This window comes from Poromitra crassiceps, assembly GCF_964638095.1.
Source record: "Poromitra crassiceps genome assembly, chromosome: 19".
Classification (NCBI taxonomy): domain Eukaryota; kingdom Metazoa; phylum Chordata; class Actinopteri; order Beryciformes; family Melamphaidae; genus Poromitra; species Poromitra crassiceps.
In genome coordinates this window covers 19281370-19296317 of record NC_139646.1, presented here as the reverse complement: position 1 = coordinate 19296317, position 14948 = coordinate 19281370, and the positions used below count along the sequence as shown (strand labels likewise).

The 14948-nt window shown below is 45.4% G+C and overlaps 2 protein-coding genes across 2 annotated transcripts in view; both read left to right on the top strand.

Moving 5' to 3' along the window:
• The first annotated feature begins 1560 nt into the window (after positions 1-1560).
• Positions 1561-7667, top strand: dusp5 (dual specificity phosphatase 5). The gene is made up of 4 exons (XM_083656286.1): positions 1561-2001; positions 3219-3361; positions 4088-4307; positions 6840-7667. Exons 1-4 carry the CDS (start codon positions 1638-1640, stop codon positions 7238-7240), a joined length of 1128 nt encoding a protein of 375 aa, XP_083512412.1. The 5' UTR covers positions 1561-1637; the 3' UTR covers positions 7241-7667.
• A 2312-nt stretch (positions 7668-9979) lies between these two features.
• smc3 (structural maintenance of chromosomes 3) overlaps positions 9980-14948 on the top strand; it is a 35707-nt gene continuing 30738 nt past the window's right edge. The window contains exons 1-8 of the mRNA XM_083655699.1: positions 9980-10116; positions 10868-10943; positions 11645-11683; positions 11788-11855; positions 12416-12487; positions 13347-13426; positions 13597-13675; positions 14333-14450. Of these exons, the coding sequence (XP_083511825.1) occupies positions 10102-10116; positions 10868-10943; positions 11645-11683; positions 11788-11855; positions 12416-12487; positions 13347-13426; positions 13597-13675; positions 14333-14450 (547 nt within the window). The 5' untranslated portion in view covers positions 9980-10101. The remainder of the gene's footprint in view (positions 10117-10867; positions 10944-11644; positions 11684-11787; positions 11856-12415; positions 12488-13346; positions 13427-13596; positions 13676-14332; positions 14451-14948) is intronic.

Here is a 14948-nt window from a genome sequence, read left to right as displayed (position 1 = left end):
TGCGTTTATCTAAAGATCCTTTCAGTAGGCTACTGTATACATTTTTAGCAGGGAACCGAACCCCTTGCACTGGCAGTGTTAGTAAGCTTCTCAAAGCTGGTAGACTTTATGGAAAGAGCATGACTCGAACATGACCGTTATACTGGTTTCAAACTGGTGTTTTATTGCCACGCAACCAACATTAGCTCATAGCTAACAGCTAGCTATGTTCCAGCGCCTAGTGCGGGTGCATGTATTTACAAAGGGGGGACGCGCATGGGGGTGGATTTGCGCGTAACACCCTGCAGAGACACCCGGAAGGCAGGTGTTTGTTGTCGTCGTGACGTCACGCTGATTCCTCATATTGGCCAAATATCCTTAAAATAAAGTTATTTCTTGAAATCCGTTCACTTATTTTTCATTTACAATCATTTTTCTCAGCGGGGAATCTGTGGAATAATAAACATTTGATTGATTCCCAACATTTAGCTGTGACATATTTTGGCACACAACAGTATAGCCTATATTATGGTTATACCTGGGCTCCTCCTCTTCCAGGTTTCCCAGTGTGACACAAGTTCACGATGGCCGCCCTGCATATAGTATCACATAGCATAGGCCTATCACATGTACTGCAGGCCTATATTTAAACTCAAACACAAACAAAACACACCCTTGAGCTGCGCGTCAGGCTTGTTTGCGTGTCATGTGAGTGCATGTAGTGTGAAGTTTAAACCTGTTAATTCATTTGGGGGATTAGGCTTACATGCATTGCCAGAGGATATAAGGCAGGGCTACTAGGCTAAACATGGGGCCGGGCGGAAGTTAACGGTTGCTTTGCTCAGCTCCTTGTCCAGCCACTGAGCTTTCTCTGAAGCTCCATAGATCACCCCAGGGGTCCTGAGGGGGTCCCCCAGCAAAAATGGTAATATCATTAGAATTCCAACCATAAGTAACACAATGACAGAATGTATGACTATTTTGGTCATGGATTTCATACACTTTCTAATAAAATATCTAAAAGTGTGCGACCCTCTCGCTCTCCTGGCCCTGCAGGAGCCTGGTGTTGCGCTGATTGGGTGCACCTGGGGCCAGTGCACTCATTTGGCTTAATAAGAACACCTTCAGACCGTTCAGTCTCTCTCCCTCCTCACCGATGCACCTTTTAGGCTATTAGTTATTTATTATTAGTTTTTGTTATAGCCTAGTCACATTCTCAAATGCATTACTGGTTATTTGCTGTCATGGGGGACTTAATTGCCCTTTTTGAATTGACTCAATAAAGCTGTTGTCAATGTCATCCTTCTCAGAATCTCAGCAACTGCCCACGTCTTGGTTTTTATCTCCTCTATAACGAAACGACAGGGTCCAACATGAGTAACAGTTGATTCAGGCTTCAATCAGAGCAGTATTTACCCAGATGCGGGCGGGGACAGGGCCGAGTCAGCGCCGGTGTGGGCGGGGCCTCTCGCCATCACACCTCGCCGGTGTCCATATATGGTTCGTTACGTCACGCCCCGGAGGTCCATTCACATAAAACTGCTTGGCCGGAATCCCCTTGGAGGAAATGTAGGCATAGACGCGCACGGGGCTCCTCGCTCACCCGTACAGACAGTATTTTTTAAAGTGTATTCTTTAGGCAATAAAACTAACTCAACATGAAAGTCTCGAGCATCGACTGTCGGCGTCTGAAGAAAATCATCAGGAAGGAGTGCGGGAGCTGTCTCGTTGTGGATTGCCGACCTTATTTCTCCTTCACGAACTCTAACATCAGAGGCTCTGTCAATGTCAACCTCAACTCGGTGGTGGTCCGGAGGTCCAGGGGAGGGCCGGTGCCTATCCAGTTCGTCATCCCGGACGAGAGAGCCCTGTTGCGGCTTCGGGAGGGGAGCATATCGGCCGTCATAGCTCTGGATGACCGGACGCCCCACTGGCAGAAGCTGAAAAAGGACAGTGTGGCACAGATTGTGATAAATACACTCTCGCATCTAGCGAGTGGGGCAAGCATCTGTTTCCTGAAAGGTGAGATTGAGTAGCTACATTTTTGGAAATTAATTCAATTCAAGTGTTTCGGTCATAAAAAGTGGGAATAATGTTCCCTGAATTAGCTCGGTAGGCTGTTTCAAAAATAGACTAGCTAGATTATTCTGCCTTCAGAATTGTTTTGTAAGCAAATGTATTCCGGTGATTATAAATTAACTATTTACTTTAATAAGAGTAGCCTATAGTGTAGGCTCCCTATTTTATTTATGCTAAATGGTGATCTCGTTTGGAATGCCATTTTTGCCTCATTATTAAAATTTTTGTGTTTGTGGTCTCATAGGCTACTCCAAAATGTAGACTATCACAAAAACAATTGTGTAGCCTATAGGTATTATTCTGACTACAGAATATGAATGTAAACATCAAATGGGGTGTCTAATTTGATAAAAGACAGTAGGCTATAGAAATAAATAGTGGTCGTTTCAATCAATCCGGTAAGGCTATTTAAAAATAGCCAGGCAGTTTTCCAGGCAGCACTTGGCCGTTAAGGCCCTGTCATCTCTCTGTGAGTAGATCGGGTGCAGCAGCCTACATTACATTCTTCTTGTTGGAGATAAATGTCCTGCGTGCGTCAACGGAGTGGATGAGTCAGTGCGGGAGAAGCAGGCAAATATGGTGGTGCAGCAGGCTAACTCCCATTGATAAAATAAATAAATAGAATTTCCCCCGTTACGAAAACTAAAAGAAGAAAAGAGAGAGAGAGAGAGAGAGAGAATTCAAATGAACCCCGCAGTGTGTCGAAACCGGTCGAAACACATCAATTTCCCGGCTCTGTCTGTCACCTCTGCGTCCTCAGGATGTTGGCCTAACTGGATTACCGGTCCTTCAACTTGGCCTCCTGTAGGCTAATTAATTAGTCGCTTATAATCAGGTTATAAAGGTTATAATCCAGTCAGTGCCCTGTGGGCTAATTAATTAGTCGCTTAGTTTAGCGACTAGTCTAGCCTTTTGGCTAAACCTGGTGTATTTACATTGAATTGTTGATTAATATGCTCTGTCCCCTTTTTCAATAAACTGAACTGAACTGAACTGAGCTTATAATCGGGTTATAAAGGTTATAATCCAGTGCTGAGACTGCTTCATAAACGCTGCTATTTCACAGGATGTGTGTATATGTTGTAGGCTTGAATCCTTTACAATCTTATTTATTAGGGGTATATGTTCATTCACGTGTCGTGTGTTTCTCTCTCTCTCAGGAGGATACGAGAACTTCCACTCTCAATACCCTGAACTTTGCACTGAGGTGAAAACCATCGACCAGAGCGGAACCGAAACCGAGAAAAGAGTTACCATCAGCCACAGCGAGAAGCTGTCTCACCACAAACCAGATTACGATCAGGTATGGAAACGGAAGCCCCCATAGGCAGTTCCCCTCTCCTTTCATCCGCCCTCTCCTTTCTCTCATCCATCAGTGGATTGACAGGCACGACAGCTCCAGCTGGATCGATGCAGACGTCTACTCTACTCTTCCATTTCTTTCTTTTTCCATTTTCTCACCCTTATCCAAACCACCATACATACATAGGCCTATTACACACATCATCAGAAACACACTGACCTATATTTGGCCGATTTTCCTCAAAAACACCTATATGATATTCTGTGACCTTCAACTGCTCACCAGCCATCACATAATATTGGGTTGAGAAACGGAGAGGCCGCTATAAAAGCCTCCCAGCTGACACCAGGCGGCCCGTAGAGAGAAACACACTCTTTCATCTCTGACCTTTTCTCTCCATCTCTTCTGTGGCACCTGGCACGTCACACGGGACGCACTATTGTGTCTACGCACGCACGACACATCGCCGGCCATTCCACTTAATCGTTTGCATAACGGTGCCCTCCTCTCCGTTTAGTCTACAGATGAGCGCGAGGCTGTATTTGGTTGAGTAGTCTGAGGGGAGGTGGGGAGGGGGGGAGGGGGGCATTGATACTGCAGTAGCACGAAGGTTTTTGGGGCCCGCTGTTATGTCTTGTCAGGCGGCTGTGAATTTGCAGCGTGGTGTATAGTCTATCCACCGTCCTTGACTCTCTTTTCTTCCCTCTCTCTCCCTCTCGCTCTCAGGGTAAGCCCGTGGAGATCTTGCCTTTCCTCTACCTCGGTAGTGCCTACCACGCCTCCAGACAGGACTATCTCAGCGACCTTCACATCACCGCCTTGCTCAACGTGTCGCGCCGGGACCTGCAGCCGGCCAAGGGCCGCTACCACTACAAGTGGATCCCCGTGGAGGACAACCACATGGCCGACATCAGCTCCCACTTCCAGGAGGCCATCGAATTCATCGGTGAGTTTGGGAGCGGGATGAACGCTGTGCTTGTGAACCGGTGTGAACGGTGACAAACCGGTCTTTGTTTACCAACGGCCGATTTCCGTCACTGCCTTAAAGGCGCATCATCTGGCTCAAGCCTCTATATAAGCTGCAGTTCACTATCTAGGGGAGAGAAATAAATAATCCCCCCCGCCAAGACGGACCCTTTTCCTGGTCTCCGAGCTGCAGTACACAGCAGAGCTAAGACAGAGGCAGCAACAGAGAAACCTATAGATAGGTGCGTGTGTCTATTTCCGAAAACGCCTCCCCGTCTTCCGGTAAGCCTCCTTTTTCTCTCCGCTTCTTCTTCTTCTTCTCACCCACTGCCGAGCGGAAATAGCGAGGGCTAAAAGAGCCGCAGGCGCTAATCACTTTAACCTCATCGCCTGCCTGCAATCCCTCCCCACACACCCAGAGAGTGTGATTTCATTCAGGCTGGGCTCCTGCTCTCCCCCCCTCGCTGCCCCCCTCCCCTTCCGACCCCCTTCCCCTACTCTCCCCTCCTTACGTTTAAAAAAAGACGCTCCCATGCCGTCATGGCATCCCAGGCATAATCAGTGGCTTACTCCACCGGGTGTGGCCAGTCAGTGTGACAAGTGGGTGAGCTGTCTGTTTAGTAATGGCCTGGGATGTGTGTGTGTGTGTGTGTGTGGGGGGGGGGGGGGGGTTGGGCTAACTGACAAGCAGGCAAATACTCACGCTCACATACAGAGTTGTTTATGGCGGTTGGGGGGAGGATGAAAGCTGACTGACACAACAAAGGACCGTTTCTGGCTGTTTGGGCGCAGGTGGAATTCATTGATGGACTGGAGGAGGGAAGCAGGACAGTGAATGTGTCACAGGGAGAGAGAGGGAGAGAGAGGGAGAGAGAGAGAGAGAGGAGAGAGAGAGAGGAGAGAGGTGTTGGATAATAGCGCCTGCAAAAATGTACACTGCGTGCCGGTGGCTATTTATAGCCAGGCATAGCAGAGGACAAAGCTCACCCACGAGGGGCTTGACTGACCTGTATAGGGCGGCTGCTATTGTTGGTATTGTGCATTGTTTGGGCGTCCAGCCTACATTGAGGTCATCTTTGTGTTAGCCGGTGCGTTAACGTTTCAGGTGCGGGTTTAGCCTCCGTTCAGGAGCGAAGGGCCTCCGCTCCGAAAAGCTCTCAACCACTCCGAGTGATTAGAAATGCACTCACACAAATCCAAGCCCACGGAAATCAATCTCCAATCATGAATCAGAAGCAGCGCCTCTGAGCCGCAGCTGTGCGGTGATGTGTGCGGTTTGCGAAGGAGAGGACGAATATCGACCTCCTGGGTGAAAACAGCCCGCTGAAGTGTGCCGCGGGCGCGGCATCTCCAGCCAATCGGGTCGTATCGCTGGAGGATGGTCGTTAAGAAAGCCCGTCACTTCTGTCATTCTGCCTGCTTCTCGCCCTCCACAGTGCCTCCCTCTCATTGCACCCTCCACTCCACATGGGAGGCTCATGATTGATTCATGTGGTTTTCGTAGGATCAGCGCTGTCAGAAACCATCGTTGTCGTCCCCAGCCCCCCATCCCCCCCTCCCCTTCAGCAGCTCTCAGGACCAGCTAGCCAAGGACTTGAAGGGGCCCTGCATCGTCTATGTGTTGTTGGAGAGAGAGGGGCGAGAGAGAGAGAGAGAGATGAGATATGAAGAGAGACAGAGAGAGGGGGGGAGGAGAGGTACATGCGTAGGTGTGCAGAGTAGCTTTGGAGAATGAAATACAATCTTGGTGTCGATCGGGAAACTGAGCTCACACACATACGGCAGAGAGAGAGAGAGAGAGAGAGAGAGAAATGTGTAATATTAGTGTTTGCAGTATAGCTCGGTGTCACAGCGTACACAGATGACAGGAAGCAGAAAAGCAGAGGGGCGCGCAGGCAGGCAGCCATTAGTACCTACAGAGTGTAGGAGCACTGCAGCACGCGGCATCGCCCCGCGGCCCTCGCGCCCACAGCAGTGTAGGAGAAACAGACTTTTGTGTGCACCTGGGCTCCTGTGACTCAGACAGGCCTCCAGGGTGGGAACAGAGAGAGAGAGAAGTGTGTGTGTGTGCGTGTGTGTGTGTGTGTGCACGCTTGCGTTAGTGTATGATCTGTCTGCAAACCTGATAGGATCTTCGTACATTTCTGTCTGTGTGAATGAGGTGTGAGGGCTGACAAGGTGGTTGTCTGCATATGCATATGTGTGAGAATGAAGTGTACGTGCATCCATAAATAAACTGTGTGTGTGTGTGTGTGTGTGTGTGCGTGCGTGTGTGTGTGTGTGCGTGCGCACTGTTCTGTATCAATTGATGCAATAATGTGGATTCTAGCCAGTAAAAGCCCATCCTGATAAGATGACCTCACATTATTGTGTTTGGCTCTAGTTTTGTGAGGTCAGATGATCAGGATGAGTTTTTACCACGTTTTGCTGTTGTGCGACAGTTCTGCTGTGGATTTACAACACAGGTGATTAACGTCAGCCTCTCCCCTTCTTCTTCTCCTCCTCCTCACAGATCACGTGAAGCAATCAGGGGGTAAGGTCCTGGTGCACTGCGAGGCGGGCATCTCGCGCTCCCCCACCATCTGCATGGCCTACATCATGCGGACCGAGCGGCTGCAGCTAGACGAGGCCTTCGACATCATCAAGCAGCGCCGGGCGGTCGTCTCGCCCAACTTCAGCTTCATGGGCCAGCTGCTGCAGTTCGAGTCCGAGGTCCTTTCCTCCGCCCCCCCTCCGCCGGCCACTCCCTGCGCCTCCCCGGAGTCCGCCTCCTTCTTCGCCGACGACGACTTCGCGGTCGCCACCTTCGACGCAGAGAACTTTGAGCCGTCCATGTTCACCCTCCCTACCTCTTTCCTGCAGTCCCCGGTCCACCACCAGTTCAAACTGAGCCCAATAACTGCACTGCCTTAATGAAAAGAACTGTGACTGCTTGTAGTCTTACTTGAAAAGAAAAGAGAGGAAAAAAAAGAATTGATAATGCTCTCTGTGTGGCTGGTGTTGAAACCAGCAGAGCAGGAGGACTGGAGATCAGTGATAGAGACAGAGACGAGTCGAAGATGATAGTATTCAGTCCGTGGGACTTGAAGTCTTTGAAATGTGTAGGCTGCGCTGCGGCTGTCGATGCTGTTACCCTGTCTTCTGAAACTGCAGCGATAAAACAGCACAGCACAGCACAGCGATAAACTGCAATATACATGCCTTAGGTTGATATTGTGATTTTTTTTTTGTGCCTATTCACAAATCCAGTCAGGCATTTAAACCTAATTTATTTGATAATTACAGTCTGTCTATGTGTCTGATTTATTTTTCACTAAATGTGGATGTCAATAAATGTTTCTACCACAAAATAAACTTGTTGTCATCATGTGTTGCTTTGCCCCTGTCAAATACTGAATAATTGTGCAGCAGTAGCATTTTATGAATATATTTGAGAAATCAAAGGAGGGAAATGAAATTAAGTTGCAAGTGGAGTTTTCAGGCTAATTTGCTGGTAGGCCAGTTCTGCAAATATCAGAAGAAGAAAAACTAGAAATACTGCATTGTGGTTGAAGGCCTCCGCCAACATGTCCGCAGTCTACATCCATATCTTTCCAGACTCATACAAGCACAAATACCTTGAAGTCCACAGCACAGGGTTGTTGCAATTCGGCCTTATGGCACTTTAGGCAATGTTTGGGAGTACCTCAACAACACAATCACGTTAATGACCATGAAAATGGCAGCCGTGAGGTGATCTTTAACCTTGATCTTTGACCACCAAAATCGAATCAGTTCATCCTTGAGTCCAAGTGGACGTTAGAGCCAAATTTGAAGAAATTCCCTCAAGGCGTTCCTGAGATATAGCATTAACTATGGCGGTCATGAGGTCACAGTGACCTTGAATTTTGACCACCAAAATCGAATCAGTTCATTGAGTCCAAGTGGACGTTTGGGCCAAATTGGAAGCAATTCCATCAAGGCGTGGACTGAGATATGTATAATGAGCATGAAAATGGCATTTGTGAGGCCACAGTGACCTTGAACTTTGACCACCAAAATCGAATCAGTTCATCCTTGAGTCCAAGTGGACATTTGAGCCAAATTTGAAGCAATTCCATCAAGGCGTGGACTGAGATATGGCGTTAACGAGAATCGGACAGACGTAAGAACGGACAACCCGAAAACATATCGCCGGGCAGAAGCATAAAAATCCTATGAATGGAAATACTTTCTGCCATCTGCAGGTCCAAGATGTAAAAGAAGAGGCAACAGTGACACCTGCAGTGACCTGGAGTTGGCCTTTCAGGGCTAGCCTTGAATAAGAGCTGTCGTGGCCCCAAGTAACAAGTTAAAAAGTAAGGGCCTGCTTATTAAATCATAATTGGACTGAATTTGTGAGACTGAATTCAACTATAATGTGACCTTGTGTTTATGGAAGATAGAAAAATCACATCACTGATGTCTTTCTTTGTATGTATTTAGTAGAATTCCACACAGGCTACATACATCAGTGTAAATTATCTAGGCCTATCTCTCCAGTCCAAACCAAACTTTTTCTTTGAAATTAAATTTAAAATGTACTCCAAAAACTTCAAAGCCATGAGGTCTACTCAAGTCAAGCCCCCAATTTTTTTCGTGTCCCCTTTGCAGTATTTATATGCATTGTCTATGTCTATCCTTGCACTTTGTTCATGAAAGAGAAAAAGTATCAAAACTGCAGTGCACAAAGGTCTGCTATGCACGCATTCTATAGACCAAATCACCGTGACGTCACCATGTAAACAAATTTACTTCCGGGTACCACTTGGGGAAGGCGGCAGGTTTAAATGTGCGTGTTGTCAAATAAATGCTGTCAAACCCTCTCGTTGTTTTCGGCCGACTACTTTCAATTTAAATGGTTAAACGGTTGGTAAACATGCTTGTCCGACGTATCTAGCCTTTCTTCTGTTTGTTTTATGTAGTGTTAGCTAGCTAATAACGTTTGTTTGACTGTCAAACTCGCTGTTTTTTTACGTTACAGACAGAGTAATTAACCTCGCGTCACCACCAGGCTCTTCTCGGCGAGAAAGAGCCTGGTACAGACAGAGCTACTGACGCCACGTCAATTTAATTTAGCTTCAAGTCTACTCTGGTCTGGTCCAACAGGTAAATTAGCTAGTCTGGTCTCCACTAACGTTAGTGAAAGTGTTGTTATGAATGATATTAAACAACAACACAACACGGACGAACCATTTTTGTCTTCTTTGTCTGTTTTTGTCTTCAACACGTCAGTTTGTGCCGTCCACCGCCATTATAATGTGTGGACCTCAGGGGTACCCGGAAGTAAATGTAAACATCCCGCTGATTTGGTCTATTTCCATTCTATTTTCTGGTGAGGATTATTTGGCGCCCAGCTCTCTCATGTAGACCATACCAACTGTACTAATAGGGACTTCGATAAATAATGAACGCTGTTATAGATTTACGTCCAAAGAAATGCTGAACAGTAATTCACCATAAAGCAGCGTAATATATTGTTCTATTATCACACATCCTCTAATTTATGTTAATACGAGATGTTATTTTATATTTAACGTCAAAACCCCTTTTCACATGGTTTGATCCATTTTATCCCGCCCCCGACGCCATTTTCCATGTTATTCTGTTTTAGCAGAATAATGCAACAATTTTGAATGCAGTGGTTTCTGTTAATTTCCTAATTTTGGATTATTCAATTCCCGTCTTCTCCAATTTAGAGGAGGAGGGAGTTTATCTCCAAATTCAGCTAAGGAGAGTTCCTGCGTTAGACAACCATGTACATCAAACAGGTACGATCATGCTAACCGCGAATGTTGCATGTTGCCGACTATCACTGGCCTCATTTCTCTATTAATCTCTTTTAGGCTTTCCCCAGAGTGACATTTTAGCCAGCATATAGCTTTTTTGCAAGTCAGCTCCTCAAATTGCATAGAGATTTCAACAGAATCCACGTCTAGGGCAATTATAAAGACGGTAGCTAGCTTGCTCGGCTAACTGGAATAATAGAGTGGAATAGCCCGTCCCCCTTCATGGTGGCTAAGCTAACAAGCTAACGCTACCTTAGCTGATTTATACCATGGCTTCTGTGTTAATGTTGCACATGTGCTCATACTTTCCAACTATTAGCTAATATGATGTTGCCTCTTATGATGATGGCTGTCTAACGTTAATGGAAGTTCAGCTCGTTAACAAGCATGACTGAATTTATTAGGGGCACTAACGCTATTGTTAATATTGCACATCACAGCATTAACGTTAATCAGTCAAGGCCCTGTCAGTTGTCGGGCCGCCCTTCGTTATGCTATAAACATGTGTTGCTGCGCTTAACGTTAGCACACAACTAGTGGCATGTTGAATCTATCAATTATGTATCGGCTGTTATTGTTATAACGTTAACTAGATTGCTCCTTTCAAGACAATCACTCACCACTGGATTCGGCTAACAGGTTGCATTGGCACAGCTGCAATGTTTTGACAGCTGAGAAAGGAAGAGGCTGTTATGAGTCAGTGTGCTAACTCTGTGTTTGGGATGTTCTGCAGGTCATCATCCAGGGGTTCCGAAGTTACAGGGACCAAACAGTGGTGGACCCGTTCAGTCCCAAGCACAATGTCATTGGTGAGTGTGTCTTGACAGTTCTCATCAATACAAAGCAACTGTAAACATCACTAAACAAGTTGTTGTGGTCCTTTGCAGGATCCCTGGCCCACAAATCAAGTTGTAATGGGGGGAAAACAATACATATAAACTGAGCCAAACCTTCTCAAAAGTGTCTTCTTTTTTCAAGTGCTCAGAATTAATTAGCGTTATGCAAAAAGGTTATAACTCTATAGTTTCCCTTGTCATAAGAAGTAGAAAATATGATGTTCATTGTTTGACATGTGCACTTGAGTACCTGTAATTTTTGACTGGCTTACTCAACCAGCTACTTTGACAGTTAACCATTAATCATTTCAGAAGTTTCTATATTCCAGCAATCAGTTCAACAGGTAAAATAGTGGAAGGGGCTGAATTTTAGAATCCAGGAGTAGTTGTGTCTTGTGAGCAAAATTTCAAATAATCTCCTGCAGACCGCACGGTTGTATTTCAAGTGAAAATGTATTGATGTTTCAGTGTTAAATCTTTCATCAGAGGACACACCAAAACGGCAATGCAAGAGGGTGGTCAGCACAAGTTTATTTGGGTAAAAAAATAACAAAAAAACATTGTCTCCGGATGGCAACCTGCATAGGGATAAGATAGGTGTGCTAAAAAGTCGTTTCTCACACTGTGTATGTTATCATGTCTTCATCTTGTTTTTTGTGTGTGGTCTGTTACAGTTGGAAGAAATGGGTCAGGAAAAAGTAACTTTTTCTATGGTATGTGAACCAACATTACTTTGACCACACACCAATCAAACATATATATATATATTTTTATTCATGTTTTTAATCTAAACAATCTCTTCTTTGCATCTCCTTAGCCATTCAGTTTGTGCTCAGTGATGAGTTCAGCCACCTGCGACCTGAACAGCGCTTGGCCTTGCTCCATGTAAGTACAGACAAATGTCAAGCACCCAACAGATCCCAGCTATTGTTCTAAAAATGGGATGGTGTTCACTTCTACCTGTAGTCCTCCCTTTCTACTGGTGAAAGAAAGGGGCGAGACTGTGGGGGAGGTGGACAGGAAGCAGGTGATGTCCAAAGCTTATGTGTGACAGGTACACATGTTGTAAGTGTGTTTGATACACACGAAACACATCTGTTAAAATAAACCATGTCGTTTTTTTATGGGGGACTTTAAACACAATGGGGGGAGAATAAATTGTACCACGTAAGATCATTAATAAGGATATAACTTAAACATGAGATTATGGACCCATTTCACAGCAACCCTTTGAGGTGCTAAAAGCAGGAAGTAAAGCAGCTGTACGCTAATACCATTAATTATGCTTCCATTCTGTTTAGCTGTTCCAGTGCCAGGTGCCCTCATTAATGCTAATGATTACACCTGTGTTATTTCCTGCTTTGCCACCTCAAAAGGTTGCTGTGAAATGAGCCTATTGTGTCAATAATATAAATGTGTTTTTTCCCCTCCCCCTGTCACTGTAGGAGGGAACTGGTCCACGTGTCATCTCGGCTTTTGTGGAGATTATATTTGACAATTCTGACAACCGGCTGCCGGTAGGAATGGCAAACATTTCATATTGAAGTCTTAGCGCTTAAATATTCCAATAAGCTCATCAAATAACTGTCTGCCTGTCTCTTATATTAGCACGGGTGCATTTCAGTTCAACAAATTCATACTTTGTTACTCTGTTTGGCAGTGATAAAATGACTCATAAGTCAAAACGTGCTTCACAAGTGGGGGAAGGAAACTAGCTTTCCCAGAATTCAGCAGTCACTTTGAGTACTTTACCAGCCAAGATCCAGCCAAGCTTTTAGAATAGAATAGAATAGAAACCCCAAATAATAGTTGGCTGCTTGTCAAAGTGGCTGGTAGAGTAGACCTACCAACCATTGAGAGCATTTTACCAGCAATGTTCTGGTTCTCAATTTATTTTCCACCTGGATCACAAGTCCACATGTTATCACTGTAACCTGTTGGCAAAGACAACACTGAATCAAACATAGATATTGTGCAGATTTTGACAAGGTGTTAGTTCATAGTATACATTATAGAAATTTGGCATGTATTAAAAGCACATTCCAATTAATGGCCTATCTGTGATCGGGTCTTTTTTATGATCATTGTTGAAGCAACTAGATGAGAAGTAGTGGCAGTTGTCCAGCAGTAACTCCCGCCCCGGAATTGCTGAACATTATTCTGACCAGTGATTGGAGTCCGACTAATCTAACACCTTCAGTGCTTATTAGTCCTTTTGAAGGCGGGATGTTTTGTACCACTCTTGAAATCCCAAAATTGTTATCACCTGGGTTGTAAAAGTGTCATCGCACAACCCTGTAATACTGACACAACCATCCAAACTTGCTGCAGCCTGTGCTCCTCCTCTTGACCAGTGACGAATGTCTCTCCCTTCAGATCGACAAAGAGGAAGTCTCCCTTCGCCGTGTCATCGGCGCCAAGAAGGACCAGTACTTCTTAGACAAGAAGATGGTGACGTAAGTACGGCTATTGTCCCCGTAATCGCAGGAAATAAGGGCTTTTGTGAGCGCCGTGTAATCACACCTGTGTGATGGCGTCTGATTGTTACATTGTAATCACCCGTGTGATGCCGTCTGTGATTGTTACAATGTAATCACCCGTGTGATGCCGTCTGTGATTGTTACAGTAAGAACGACGTCATGAACCTCCTGGAAAGTGCCGGTTTCTCCCGCAGTAACCCCTACTACATCGTCAAGCAGGGAAAGGTGAGAAAGCAGAGGGCGTCAGTGCCACCACATTCGCTTGTCTGACACATACTTTAATGTTTGTGTTTCAGTGCCGTGTTGTAGCATGCAAAAACGGGAGTGAAGTCTCATCTGGACCTATCCGATGAAAGTCATTAGCAAGACATTTCCTGCAGATTTTAAAGATTTGTTATTTAAGAAATTAAAATACGTACAACACAGCAACCAACACACATCTTTCTAAACATCAAGAGATGACACAATCATTCCTCAAAAACTAATTTTCTCTCTCTCTCTCTCTCTCTCTCTCTCTCTCTCTCTCTCTCTCTCTCTCTCTCTCTCTCTCTCTCTCTCTCTCTCTCTCTCCTTAGTGCTATCCTTCTTTCATAACACCTCTCTAATAAACATGATCATATTAGAGTCCCAGTAATATGTTGTGCTATCTGTTGTCAGGACACAATGACTTTAACCCTTGCACTTCTTATTATTGGTTGCTTGTAACGTTGTGGATTTTGGACTTGAAGCTTTTTCCACTGTTGCACTGCTGCATGTAACCGGCTCTGGATATAAACGGCTAAAATGTAACAGATCATCTGGCAGGCAGGTAAATCTTATAGATAGACTGAACAGCAGGGTGGTGTCGTGCAGCTCACGTGTCGTCTTTGTGTTGGCGTGCAGATCAACCAAATGGCCACAGCGCCCGACTCGCAGCGCCTGAAGCTGCTGAGGGAGGTGGCAGGCACCAGGGTGTATGACGAGCGCAAAGAGGAGAGCATCTCTCTCATGAAGGAGACGGGTAACTGCTTCACAGCATCATCATGTCGCCTGCACACTATTCCAATTCATTTCTGTCTTCCGCCACTTTAGTCGGTTTGCGCTCATGCTCTTTATTGATGTGTGGGGGGTATCTGTTGACTCTCATTCCCTATTCCCTCGGTAGTAAACGATCTCTTTTCACTGAATAAATCAATGATCCCTAAATATAGACCTAGCGCACTGCATACATTGCACACACTGCGTAATTGCAAAAACACATTGTGGGTAATTGGGACAATCAGACGTCTAGAAATCTGCGTGTCTTCACTTGACAGTAGTGATCTGACAAAGGGTCTTAATTGTGGCATTGAAGCCAGATGGAACACAGATAATGATGCAATATAACCATGATCATCCGTGAGTGAAATTCATTTGACAAGGCCAGCACAGAAAATAGCTTGTATTGTACAACATGCAACACATTCATTGGTAAAACAACGTCCACAGTTAATTCACTGTGTGAGCGTTGTTAGGAATT

What these genes read in the sequence shown, in the direction of transcription:
- dusp5 (XM_083656286.1), top strand. Translation starts at nt 1,638, where the DNA reads ATGAAAGTCTCGAGCATCGACTGTCGGCGTCTGAAGAAAATCATCAGG. An exon ending in AAGCATCTGTTTCCTGAAAG is followed by an intron (nt 2,002 to 3,218) that starts GTGAGATTGAGT and finishes TCTCTCTCTCAG; the next exon opens with GAGGATACGAGAACTTCCAC. An exon ending in GGAGGCCATCGAATTCATCG is followed by an intron (nt 4,308 to 6,839) that starts GTGAGTTTGGGA and finishes TCCTCCTCACAG; the next exon opens with ATCACGTGAAGCAATCAGGG.